Below are 11,235 nucleotides of genomic sequence, written 5' to 3' on the forward strand. Positions count from 1 at the left end.
CAAAAATTGCTTGATACGATCTCTGACTCCGTAACTTCCTCCATCACATTCCTCGGATTTCAGAATTTGCCATGATTAGCTATCGTGACATTTGTCACATTAACTCTTCCGATTCCATTACTATATTATTAAAACGGGGAAATTGTCCCACTTCCCCACCACTCCCAAAGTGGTTCTCTTCTCCACCAATTAAAAGGTAATTCTTCCTTCACTCATTTTTTACCTTATTGCTTCTTTACTTTCGCCGGCAAAGTTTTTCAGCTCTTTTGTTACTTTGAAATTCTTCGATCCCCAATTTTTTACTTCGGTTCTTCAATTAAATCAAAAACTTGAACACTCTGACCACAAAAAGTGAAACTTCTAGGCCGGAATCGGCAGCGGCAAGGGTTGGTTCTCCTACCGAGGACGAGAATCTAGTCCTTGTTGGGGCAGTCGTATGTACGGGTCGTTCACGGCCGATCGCGAGTAGGTTTTCTCGGCCACATTCCTTGTTTCCTTACCCGAATCCATAATCCATCGACCAACTTTCATTTTTTCTCGATAGGTATTATTCCTTAAACTAACCTAGCCCCATCCTATAGTTTCTTCGGAAGATCAAGGCTTTTTCTACCAAAAATGGCTAAGTCACTTGATATGTCTCGGAATATGACTTGATGAACGCTCGTAGCGTCAGTCTTACCTTAGGTGCAACCCGTCCATAGGCTATGTGCGGGGCATTACACCTACCATCTCCGAGCTCTTGAAGTTGTCGTCCCTTGAAGATCTCTCTTTTGTTCTTCATTGATTTCTCTGCTCTTTTCTTCTACTCTATTTCAAGACTTTTGGGGAGACAAGTTATCTTTTGTGATAACTAGAGAAGTTTCCTTTGAACCCTCTTTGTTTATTGATTTGTTTATGATGCTTTTCTTCTTCATCTCTATGTGGTTTCTTTGCATCATGAGTAAGTAGTTTTATTTGTTGGGTTTTATGGGGTGATTCAAAGGGGATTCATGGTTCGAATCATATTAGGTTATTAGATCCGTTATTTTGTTCATACTTAGATACTTTTGAGACATCTTTTAGGATTGATCACCAAACGCTGATCCAAGATGGAAGGAGCCCTAACCGGGTAAACCTAACTTCGTACATAGTGTTATCAATCCTTCGTGTTGTTGCCTGCGTAAGTTGAAACATGACTTAGAGTACTTAGCAAATCCAATCTTAATGCGTCAAACTATGCATCGTTTCCTGCGTAAGTTAAGTAACGAAGTATAAGGAGATTTGCTGGTTAGACCTATAACCTAGGCTAATTCGTTTATTCGCCTTTCGTAGTTATGAACTAGAACAAAAAACATAGAAACTTAAGAGATCAAAACCCTAGTTAGTCGAGAACCATGATACCTGGAGAAACCCTAGAACGCCCAACGTCTTAGTCTTATAGTTTACATATATGATATTTACTTTCCCGCTTTCATTTACTTTCATTGCATTAGTTATTAGGAAACCCAAAACCAAAACCGCCAAGTTTAGTTTTGTTTTAGCCATTTTTTCTTCTTTGAATTCAATACTTTGTAGCTATACTCTCTGTGGGATCGATCCTAAAATACTACTATTGATTACTGTGCACTTGCAGTTAAGGTGTAGTTTTTCAGGTAAAAGATTGAAGTGAAAACTACACCACATCAATGACGAATCCGGAAAGCTAGAAACAATTTTACATTCAATAAAATATGGGAAAATCCGTCGAGAATAGTGGTAAAGGCCAAAGCGGAAGTATCAGAGTGGATTAACATCAAGACTCATGAAGGAATTCTTGGACACGACCACTATACCCTTTCGTTAAATTTAGTTTCGATGCAAGATATGATGCTCACACTTCGAAGGCAACAGGAGGCTGGATAATTCGAGATCACAACAGGTTCACAAAATGCTGGGCTTCGTCTAATTTAAATCAAGAAGAAACGCCTTTGGAGGCAGAAGCTAAGGCATTATTAGCGGCTCTCCAACACACTTGGAGTAGAGGATACACATCAGTTTGCTTTGAAGGGGATTGTCAGGTTCTAATGAACATCATCCTAGGATAAGGAAAAAATATCTATACAAAGCCTTCTCCAAGATATTGGTCTTTAAAATTTTAAAGAACTTTTGTTCGTTTATACTAGGAGAGAATATAATCAGCTCATCTTTTAGCAAAACTTAGTTGTAACAAGCTCTCTTATATCTCAAGTTCTGTAAGCCCTTCCAAACCGATTGCTCAAACTCTTAGTAATGATTTCACCAATTCAATATATAAGTTCCTTTCGTCGAGAAAAAAGTATAAAAATGTAAATTAATTTTAATTCAGGTTCTGATTAGAAAAAAAAGAATTGGTCAAAATCGGTATTTTTTTCTCACAAATCACAATCTCATAGCACAAAAAGTCTACAGAGTCAAAGAAACAATACAACTTCAGATAGAATTTTTTTTTTTTTTTGACATCTTTGGATCGACAAGGCCCGATCCATAGCCAATCTCTACTACGCGGGGTAACGCGCACTACAAGAAAACAGCTGATTTACGACTGCAATATTAGTCGTAATGTAGTCGTTAAAAGACAAGTTACGACTAAGTTACGACTATAAGCGGTAGTCGTAAATCGAGAGTCGCTAAATGTTATAGTCGTAATTTCAGTCGTTATTTACCGACTACGTTACGACTATAGGGTGCAGTCGTAACAGTAGTCGTAACATAGTCGTTAAATTTAACGACTATGTTACGACTATGTTACGACTAATCTGCATATATTGTAGTGTAGTCGTAAAGATTATAGTGACTATTTTCCAACTGATTTACGACTGTTTGGCGACTGTATTTAGAAGAAAAATGGCATGTTCGATTTTCTATTTTGCATTGACCTAAAATGCTAAATTGAAATACTAAATTGAAAAGTAAATAAGCTAAAAACATAGATTCACTTCATTTAAAAGAAACAAAGTTGAGTCATACCAAACAAAAACAAGTCTTTAAAACAACTGAGAGAAGAACTTAGTTTATGTACTTGGGGAAAGATTTAAAAGGAACCTAAACAAGAAGCTGATAGATAGGAGTTCAAGAAGTTGGGGGAAGACCGGTTGAGAGAGGCTCTGTGGTTTCTGCAGCCGAATGAGTCTTCATGAAGTCCAAAAAGGCTGGATCAGTTTGTCGGAGGTACTTCTCCACCAAGGACAAGTGCTCGAGCTTCTCCTTTTGCTCTTTTTCACGCCTTGTATTTTCAGCAGCCTGCTCTTCGATTTTTTTTTGAGCTTCCTTCAGTTGCTCTTGGATTGCCACAAAAGATGCAGAGTCTCCGGGTTGCTTGCGCTTGCCATTTTTAAGAATTCCCTTGAGGCTGCCAACTCCATAGAGAGTTCCTCTTGAATCCTTCTCAGTGGACTGTGAATGACAAGAGAAAAAGAATGTAGATTAGAACTCTATAAAAGTCAAAAAACAATATATGTGGATTGTGATAAATTGTACTTAACGTGAAGAAATATGGCTGTATATTCATCTGTTGTTAGCTCTCGAGGTCGTGAAGCGCCGTCCGAATCATATACCTCCAGCTCAGACAACTTCTGTTGCACATTCTTCTCATAAACCTTAGCTATTTTCTCTGCCTTCCGATCCACAAAAGAACCATCAGCCCTTGTATGAGTCTTAATGAAGACCTCACCAAGACTCACTGGTCTTCCCAATAGTTCTTCCTGCGATGTTTCAAAATATGTAATGATTAGCACAAAATCATAGAACAAAAGAGTGATAGAAAAAGACAGATATACTAACCAATTCGTATTGGATTTGCTAATATGACTTTGGCCCTGACAAGTGGATGTGAGGACCGAGACCATTACGGTCAGACATACGAGCCTTTGAATAAATCTGACTCCTCTTCTGTGCTTCTTCAGTATCCCAATACGCAACCATTATTTTCCAGGTATCTTCATAGATCCAGTCGGGTTTTTCACGACTCGTCCTTGCGTTGCTTACCATGTCCTTCATCCGGCGTCCACAGATTTCCTCGAACCACCATTGAACTGTCCCTGTTATCAAGGGATCCCAGGTGTGGGTTTTCTACAACACAAAGACATCAAGACCAGAGTTAGTGGAAGAACAAAAATGCAACCAGATTTGAAGGCTATAGGACATAAGACTTTACCGCAAACTCGAGGAAGTATCTTTCTTGTCTCGCACGAGGCACACAAGTCCAACTATAATAAGGACCATCAAATTTGTTAGTAAAGATTTTAGTAATCTTCCTAACAAGTCTTGATTTTTCATCGCGCTCAAACCTGCAGCATTTGTAAACAAGTGAAGAAGTTAATAGTATCAAACAAATCAAAACAAGTAAACAAGTAAAAACAAATATCAAACAAGTCAAAACAATTCATAACAAGTATCAAACAAGTCATTACTAGTATGAAACAAGTAGATTGAACCTGCAGCATTTGTAAACAAGTGAAGAAGTTAATAGTATCAAACAAATCAAAACAAGCAAAGAAGTCAAAACAAATATCAAACAAGTCAAACAATTCATAACAAGTATCAAACAAGTCATTACTAGTATGAAACAAGTAAAATCAACTATCAAACAAGTATCAAATCAAGTATCAACCTAAGATTATAAATCTAACTCAGACTCAGCAATTACTACAAGAGTTTAAAAATAAAGAGACCAGATGCATGTGTCAAACGAGAGACCAACTACTAACCATCAAAGACAAGAATCATGTGTGAATACACTAACACATCAAAACTATCAACCTAAAACATCAAACTAAGATACCTAAGAGACATCAAACATATCTTATAACACTCACACTCACACATCAATGGATCAAGAGACATATACCAAGTTGTGTTTGGCAGCGGTGTTGGAGAGAGGACGGTGGTAAACTTCTCGCGGTTTGGCACCAGAAGCAAGGCATTTAGATCCCTCATTGTGTCCTCCTGTAGCTCCGGCAACATTGGTTCTAAAGTATCCTGGAAATTATTCCCTTGAGATGATGGATGAGACTGAGCCTGAGAGTGATGAAGTGGAGATCCTGGAGGATCCACTTGTTCAGGAGGTTGCTGTCTAGGATCCCGAGAAGGTTGTTGTCGAGGTTCCTGTTGTCGAGAAGGTTGCTGTCTAGGATCCCGAGAAGGTTGTTGTCGAGAAGGTTGCTGTCGAGGCTGTGCCTGCTGTCGAGGTTGTTCCTGCTGGACTTCTTGTTCAGACAACCCATGGTCTTCACGTGGTTGATTCACCGAGCTCTGGAAAAGCCTTTGTGGCGGTGGATAGTCCCGGAAATGAGAAGCTCTTGACGTAGACAGTTGAGGGGAAACGCGGACTGGCTGGACTTGCTCAAGGGGCGACTCAGGCTGAGGAATCTGCTCCTCTGGCGCCGGCGTGAACTCGTATTGAGGAGGTAAAGGGTTTTTTCTTTTCGATGTGTTGGGTTTGGAACCGACTGGCCTCTGAGACACATTTGGAATGGATAATCTCTTGCGGCCTCGACGTTTGTTGTTAGCTAGAGGCATGGCTAGATCGATTTGAGAATGAGCAAGAGATTTGAGGAAGAGATTGACGAAGAGATTCGATTTGTAGAACGAAATCAGGGTTTCGATGAGGGATTTGATTAGAGATTCGATTTGAGACTAAGGAAGAGATTGAGGAAGAGATTGAGGAAGGAGAAGAGAGTGAGAATGAAATTAGGGTTTCTGATTCCCTTTGTGCGTTTTCTTCAGAGGGAAAACGAGTGGGCATGCCGAATTGGGCTTAAAATTTGGGTTTGGTTTCGCGGTTTTTATTAAACCCAAAATTTTCACTATAGTCGCTAATTTGTCGCCAAATAGTCGCTATTTTAATTTTAATTTTAATTTTAATTTTTAAGAGTATAAAGTTTAATTTTTATAGTTTATAATAATTGTATTGATGGTTTAGAAACTTTAATTTATAAGTAAATGGTTTTTATTTGTAAAAATATATAATGGTTAATTATTAGTTTTTATGCTTTCTTAATTAATTCTAAGATACAGAATAAAAAATTTCATATTTGTAGTTTATGTGATTTAACTTTTGGAGGTATATATATAGATAATGTTATATATTATAAGTTTTAATTATAGGGATATTAAGTTTTAAAAAATTATAACTAGTGTTTGATTTAGTTATTGGGGTTTATTTAAGGGTTAGGGTCTATATTTAGGGTTAGGATATAAGTTTCAAAATCTTAATTTGGTATCTATGTATATAGATTTAGGTTACTTAAATAGCTACTGATTTCCGACTAAAAGGCGATTGAGATAGCGACTCGGTTATATAGTCGCTAAATGGCGACTCATGAACGACTAATCACAAATAGTCGTATAATAGTCGCCAAATAGTGGCTATACAGTCACAAAATTAAGCGACTACTTCTATAGTCGTTATGCATAGTCGGCAATCAGCTGTTTTCTTGTAGTGGCGACTTAGTGGAGTCGAACTCCGATGGGAAATGCAGAGAACTTGAGATAGATTCAAACATCCCTAATTCCAAACTTGTACAGTATGTGTTAAATTAAAAGTTTAAACGACATATCCCTAAATATCAAAATGAATATAATGCCAACATAAAATATAAATGGAAGCGTTTAATTAGGAAAGAAAACAGAATCAAAATTAATTGAGATCTGATTAAAGAAAAAAAAAAAGAGAATCTTTACCAATTGTTGTCGTACTATCAAGTATCAACCATCAAGCTAGTCACTAACCTTATTCCTCCGGTTATTCCAGATGAGATTTTAGACATCCTTGTGACCCCTGTTGGGGAAGAAGAAATGAGATCCAATAGTCATAACTTCATCAGAATCTTCTTTCAGCTCAGATATCTCATCCTACACTCCCATCTCTCAACCTCCTCGACCGGCTACTCTCATGCCTAATTTGGAAGAGTTTTTAGCTGTTAATCCTCTACAAAGGTTTCCAGGTTCAAGTTCGTCTTCTCCTCCAGTTTCATCAGACTCTACATCGGTTATGGATTTTAAACCTAAATCCAAATATGAGATCGGAGAAAGCTCTAAAAGAATGAAAGGCAAGCACATCATTGACGATGCTGAAAGAAATACTCGCCAATGCAGGAAGAACAATGGTGTGAGGTTTTATCCGGTGGATCAAGAGCCACCATGAGTTCTTGAAGATAATCACCAATCTTAGAGACTGAATAGCCATTGGTCTCTAAGATTTTCTAACTATGGCTAAGTTTGTTTCTCTTTTTAGGTAATAATCTCTACTCGACTGTCCAAGTGGGTGGGTGCTTGAAATCACCTTTTGGTGCCTTGTTTAAGGCTAGAATGGTGTGGAAGAACGGTCTGGCATGAAATTCCTAAAGACCTTGGTTAATTTTTTGAAGATGGTTAGATGGGGAAGAATCTCTCATAACACAGGCTCATGATGTATTCTCTGAGACCATTAACAGGACTTAGTTGTTGGTTGGTCTTAGGGTGAAAGTTATGAAGATTGTCTTACTCTTTACTTTAACTATAGTCGTTTGCTTTGTTGTATTTTGGTGTTTACAGTGTTGTTCCTTTTACTTTCACTACCCATAAAATTGGAATAGTTGTAGTTTGATACCATATATAAAAGTCATTTTTTGAGGAAAAAAGAATTATGATAAGGCAATGAAAAGTTTTATATGCGTATGTATCTATGTGTGTATATATATTATTTTATTTAACACAAATATCGAAATATGTATTCTTTGCAATGTATTTTGTGAAACAACATTGCGTAACCATGTTGATAATGTTTTTTAATTGATTGTCTCGTTTGTTTTGTTGAAAAACAGGTATTTGACAATGTTACAAAATGAATCAATCAAAAAACGATTCCAAGATTTATATTTGTAAGCATAGAGTCCATCTTTAGGATTTATATTTGTGATCATTGTTATGATTTTAATAATATTTATGCATTTTTTTTGGTTAATTTTTAGGGAGAACGACCTGTGTCTCTCCACGAAGTTTCATATAGTACCATAACAACATAGATTTCGGGTCTCGTCTCCAGTTCACACAAAACGAAAGTTAAAGTCCAGTTTCTCCCTAAATTGAAAGTTGGAGACCTCAGTTTTCATAAATTCAAATTTCGTGGTTTATCATTGGTTTACTGTGCCGGAAACACTATTAACCGCTTAACATCGAGATTAAACCAGATTTACCCAGAAACCAACCCGATTATTAGACCCATTAAACCCGATAATCCCTAAATTGAACCTTAGAACCCTAAAATAAAAAAATCCCCAAATTGATGGATTCGAATATCTCTCTTGTTGAAGCCTCAAATCGAAGAGTTCGTTTGATTTGATCTGTAATTGGAGGAAAGGTTTTTTGGTGATGGTGTTTGAGATCTAATGGTTGGGATTTGTTGCGGTGTTGTTAGGGAGAGTGATCAGCGGCACTGATTGATCCAACTACTTGAGCTTTCAATGGTAAATGTGAACTGATTTTAATTGAGACTGAGACTGTTTGCGAAATTTGATTTCAGTTTAACATCAATTCCAAATCTGAAAGTTGTTTCTCATGTGAATTGATGTTAATTAAGAAAAAAATTGATTTTGGGTTTGATTTGAATTTGCGAAATTCACATTTAACATCAATTCGAAATCTGGGTTTGATTAACATCAATTCACATGGAGAAGATTTTACAAATTCATTAATTTGTTTATTGTTCTTTAATTTTTTAGAAAAAATCTGGCATTGGAAAGGGAAAAAGGAAGAAGACGAAATGAGGTGTATTTCTTTTTAATTTTTTTTTTAGTTATTATTGAAACATTCCGAGTCCATTAGAAGGTTTAGATCATATTATTAAACAATAACATTCCGTTTGGTTTGGTTACAAATCGGTTTATTATTTTGGGTTTTGGTTTGGCATCGGGTTTGGCATAGTAAACCAATGATAAACCACGGAATTTGAATTTATGGAGACTGAGGTCTCGAACTTTCAATTTAGGGGGAAACTGGAGTTTATCTTTCGTTTTGTGTGGACTGGAGACGAGATCCGAAATCTGTGTTGTTATGGTACTATATGAAACTTCGTGGGGACACAAGTCGTTCTCCCTAATTTTTATTGACTTTGGTGAATAAATATTCTGGCTTGGCCAGTGTATAACAATGTAGTTGATGTATAAAAGTGTAAAATAAATTTAATTGGAGTCCTAATAAAAACAAATAATTATTATGGTTAAAATCGGTATTGTTTTCTCACAAATCACAATCCTAGAGAACAAAAAAGTCTAGAGAGTCAAAGAACCAAGGGAAAATTGGAAATAAAGGATATCTACTTAAAAATTTGTCCATATATCCCCTTTTTTTGTAGATTGGTCAAATAGGTTTTTAAAAATAAAAAACCCAATTTTACCCTCATTTTCTCACAAATTTCATTTTAAAAATAAAACTTCCTAATTGGTTTTACAAAATTAAAATAGAAATAATAAAATCACAAAAACTCCAAATGAAAGAGAGTCTTTCACGAAGACCTAATAAAAGACTTGTTTGATGAAAAGAAGAAAAAAAAAACATCTGTCGGGAAATTCCTCTGTCTTCTCTCAATCGTCGCCGCCGGCGATTCCTCTGTCTTCTCTCAATCGTCGTCGCCGGCGATTCCTCTGCCGTCTCTGTGTCTGGCGCCGTCTTGCTTCCTCTTGATTTCAGCTTGAAGCTTCCTATTGGTTCGTCTCTCTCCTCTGTTGTCTTCTATTGGTTCGTCTCTCTCCTTTCTTGTTCTCTCGATTTAGTGTAATTTGCAAGAGTTTATTTCAGTTTGCATGTAGATTTGTTAATTTCTTTGAATTCGTGTAGTTCAGATTTGAAGTTTCAATTTTGTGAGTTTTAAAATTCCAAATTTCAATTGCATGTAGATTCCTTTGTTTGTTTTGTTCCTAGATTCCTTTCATGCGTTTCAAGTGTCACAACATCAATTATTGATTAAGTCTTCTATCTCTTTGATTCATGTTAATGTATATGTGTTTGTGAATCTCTTTTAAGACGCAACTGTAAATTTTGCGATTTAACATTAGCTTATCAGTTAGCAATAGCTAGCTATGGTTTTTTCTTAAAAAATTTCGGGTAGAGGAATCATTGGCTAATATCTATCTAAGGTTAGAAATAAGATTGATGCCAGGAAAAGAAACGCAGATTACTCTAATGGTCTAGAAAAAATTGCTCTTTCCATTCTCTTTCATTGTCATAAGAACCTATGTATACGCTGATCATGATAGCTGTGTTATAATTTCTGATCAACTAAACAGAGCCAAAGGTATACAAGCTAAATTGAAAATAAAAGCGTGGATAGCAATAGCGGATATTTGTTATGCATTGTGGTTTTCGATGGGCTGAAAGAATTTGCTTAGGCATGTTTTGCTTTGCTAGCATGTAAAAACGATAATTTAGTTTGACTGAGTTACTATGATCTATATATCCATATCACCATTGCTTAAGAAGGGAAACTGCTAGACTGGAATCACATTGTTATTTTTTCCGACGTTGCTTGAGTTTGAAAAAGGCTTAGCTTGAATCATTCTTTGATCTTAAAATAATCTCCTCAAACGTAGGAGTGTATTAGTTGCTCTATATATTTGGTTATGTTCTTTGAATTTGTGTTACTCGTTTAGAGATTTCAGTTTTTGTGTTGTAAAACTCCAAATTTTAATTGCTAATTGATTTATTAAGTCCTCTAGCTCTTTGAATCATCTTTGTGTATAATCTTGTAGATGTCTCCATTTAGTGAGATATACATGCCTCAAACTGTGATAATGGAATATGTAAAAATTTAGATTGAGGAAAGATTCACGTTGTTTAGGGTCTTATTTTTATATCAAGTGTTTTGTCTCTTAATAACTTTAAATATTTGATAAAGCTAGTTTGTTCTCTATTTTCAGGTTTTGGATCTACATTACATCAAAGGTTATCAATGGAAAACAATCTAGGAAGCACGAGTAAGACATCAAGTACTTTAACATACTAATTTTTGTTTGCTAACTGCAACTATGCACTATAATTAGTCATCACTGTGAATGGTTTTATTTACATATGTTTGTTTTTTATGTGCAGCCACTACTAAGGAGTTTCCCAAGCTCCTTTTCGGACATGGTAAAGAGCCTGAAGTTGAGAAAATTAACAACAGCTGCAGATTATCGATACTTAGGAAAATCAAGGATGCTTTGCCAATAGAGTATGAGAAAGTGAAGTCTGATCCTCTGTTTGCACAAGTCTTCGCCATATACG

At 36.1% G+C, this 11,235-nt stretch overlaps 1 protein-coding gene and 1 long non-coding RNA gene across 3 annotated transcripts; one reads left to right on the forward strand and one right to left on the reverse strand.

The window, feature by feature from the left end:
* Positions 1–2,909: 2,909 nt before the first annotated feature.
* Positions 2,910–5,877, reverse strand: LOC110229574 (mediator of RNA polymerase II transcription subunit 15-like). Of its 2 annotated transcripts, XR_002332995.1 has the most exons (5): positions 4,844–5,877; positions 4,151–4,283; positions 3,778–4,065; positions 3,480–3,698; positions 2,910–3,390 (listed from the first exon to the last, which is right to left on the reverse strand). XR_002332995.1 is itself a non-coding variant. In XM_021030183.1 (4 exons), exons 1-3 carry the CDS (start codon positions 5,512–5,514, stop codon positions 3,796–3,798), a joined length of 1,074 nt encoding a protein of 357 aa, XP_020885842.1. In that variant the 5' UTR covers positions 5,515–5,877; the 3' UTR covers positions 2,910–3,698; positions 3,778–3,795. The 2 variants fall into 2 exon arrangements, 1 of the variants encoding a protein (XP_020885842.1); XM_021030183.1 differs by having other exon boundaries at positions 2,910–3,698.
* A 3,709-nt stretch (positions 5,878–9,586) lies between these two features.
* On the forward strand, positions 9,587–11,162 carry LOC9315079. Its single transcript, XR_002332854.1, has 3 exons — positions 9,587–9,680; positions 10,890–10,946; positions 11,062–11,162. It is a non-coding gene; the product is annotated as an uncharacterized LOC9315079 (long non-coding RNA).
* The last annotated feature ends 73 nt before the right edge of the window (positions 11,163–11,235 follow it).

This window comes from Arabidopsis lyrata (assembly GCF_000004255.2).
Source record: "Arabidopsis lyrata subsp. lyrata unplaced genomic scaffold ARALYscaffold_4, whole genome shotgun sequence".
In the NCBI taxonomy this organism is placed as follows: Eukaryota; Viridiplantae; Streptophyta; class Magnoliopsida; order Brassicales; family Brassicaceae; genus Arabidopsis; species Arabidopsis lyrata.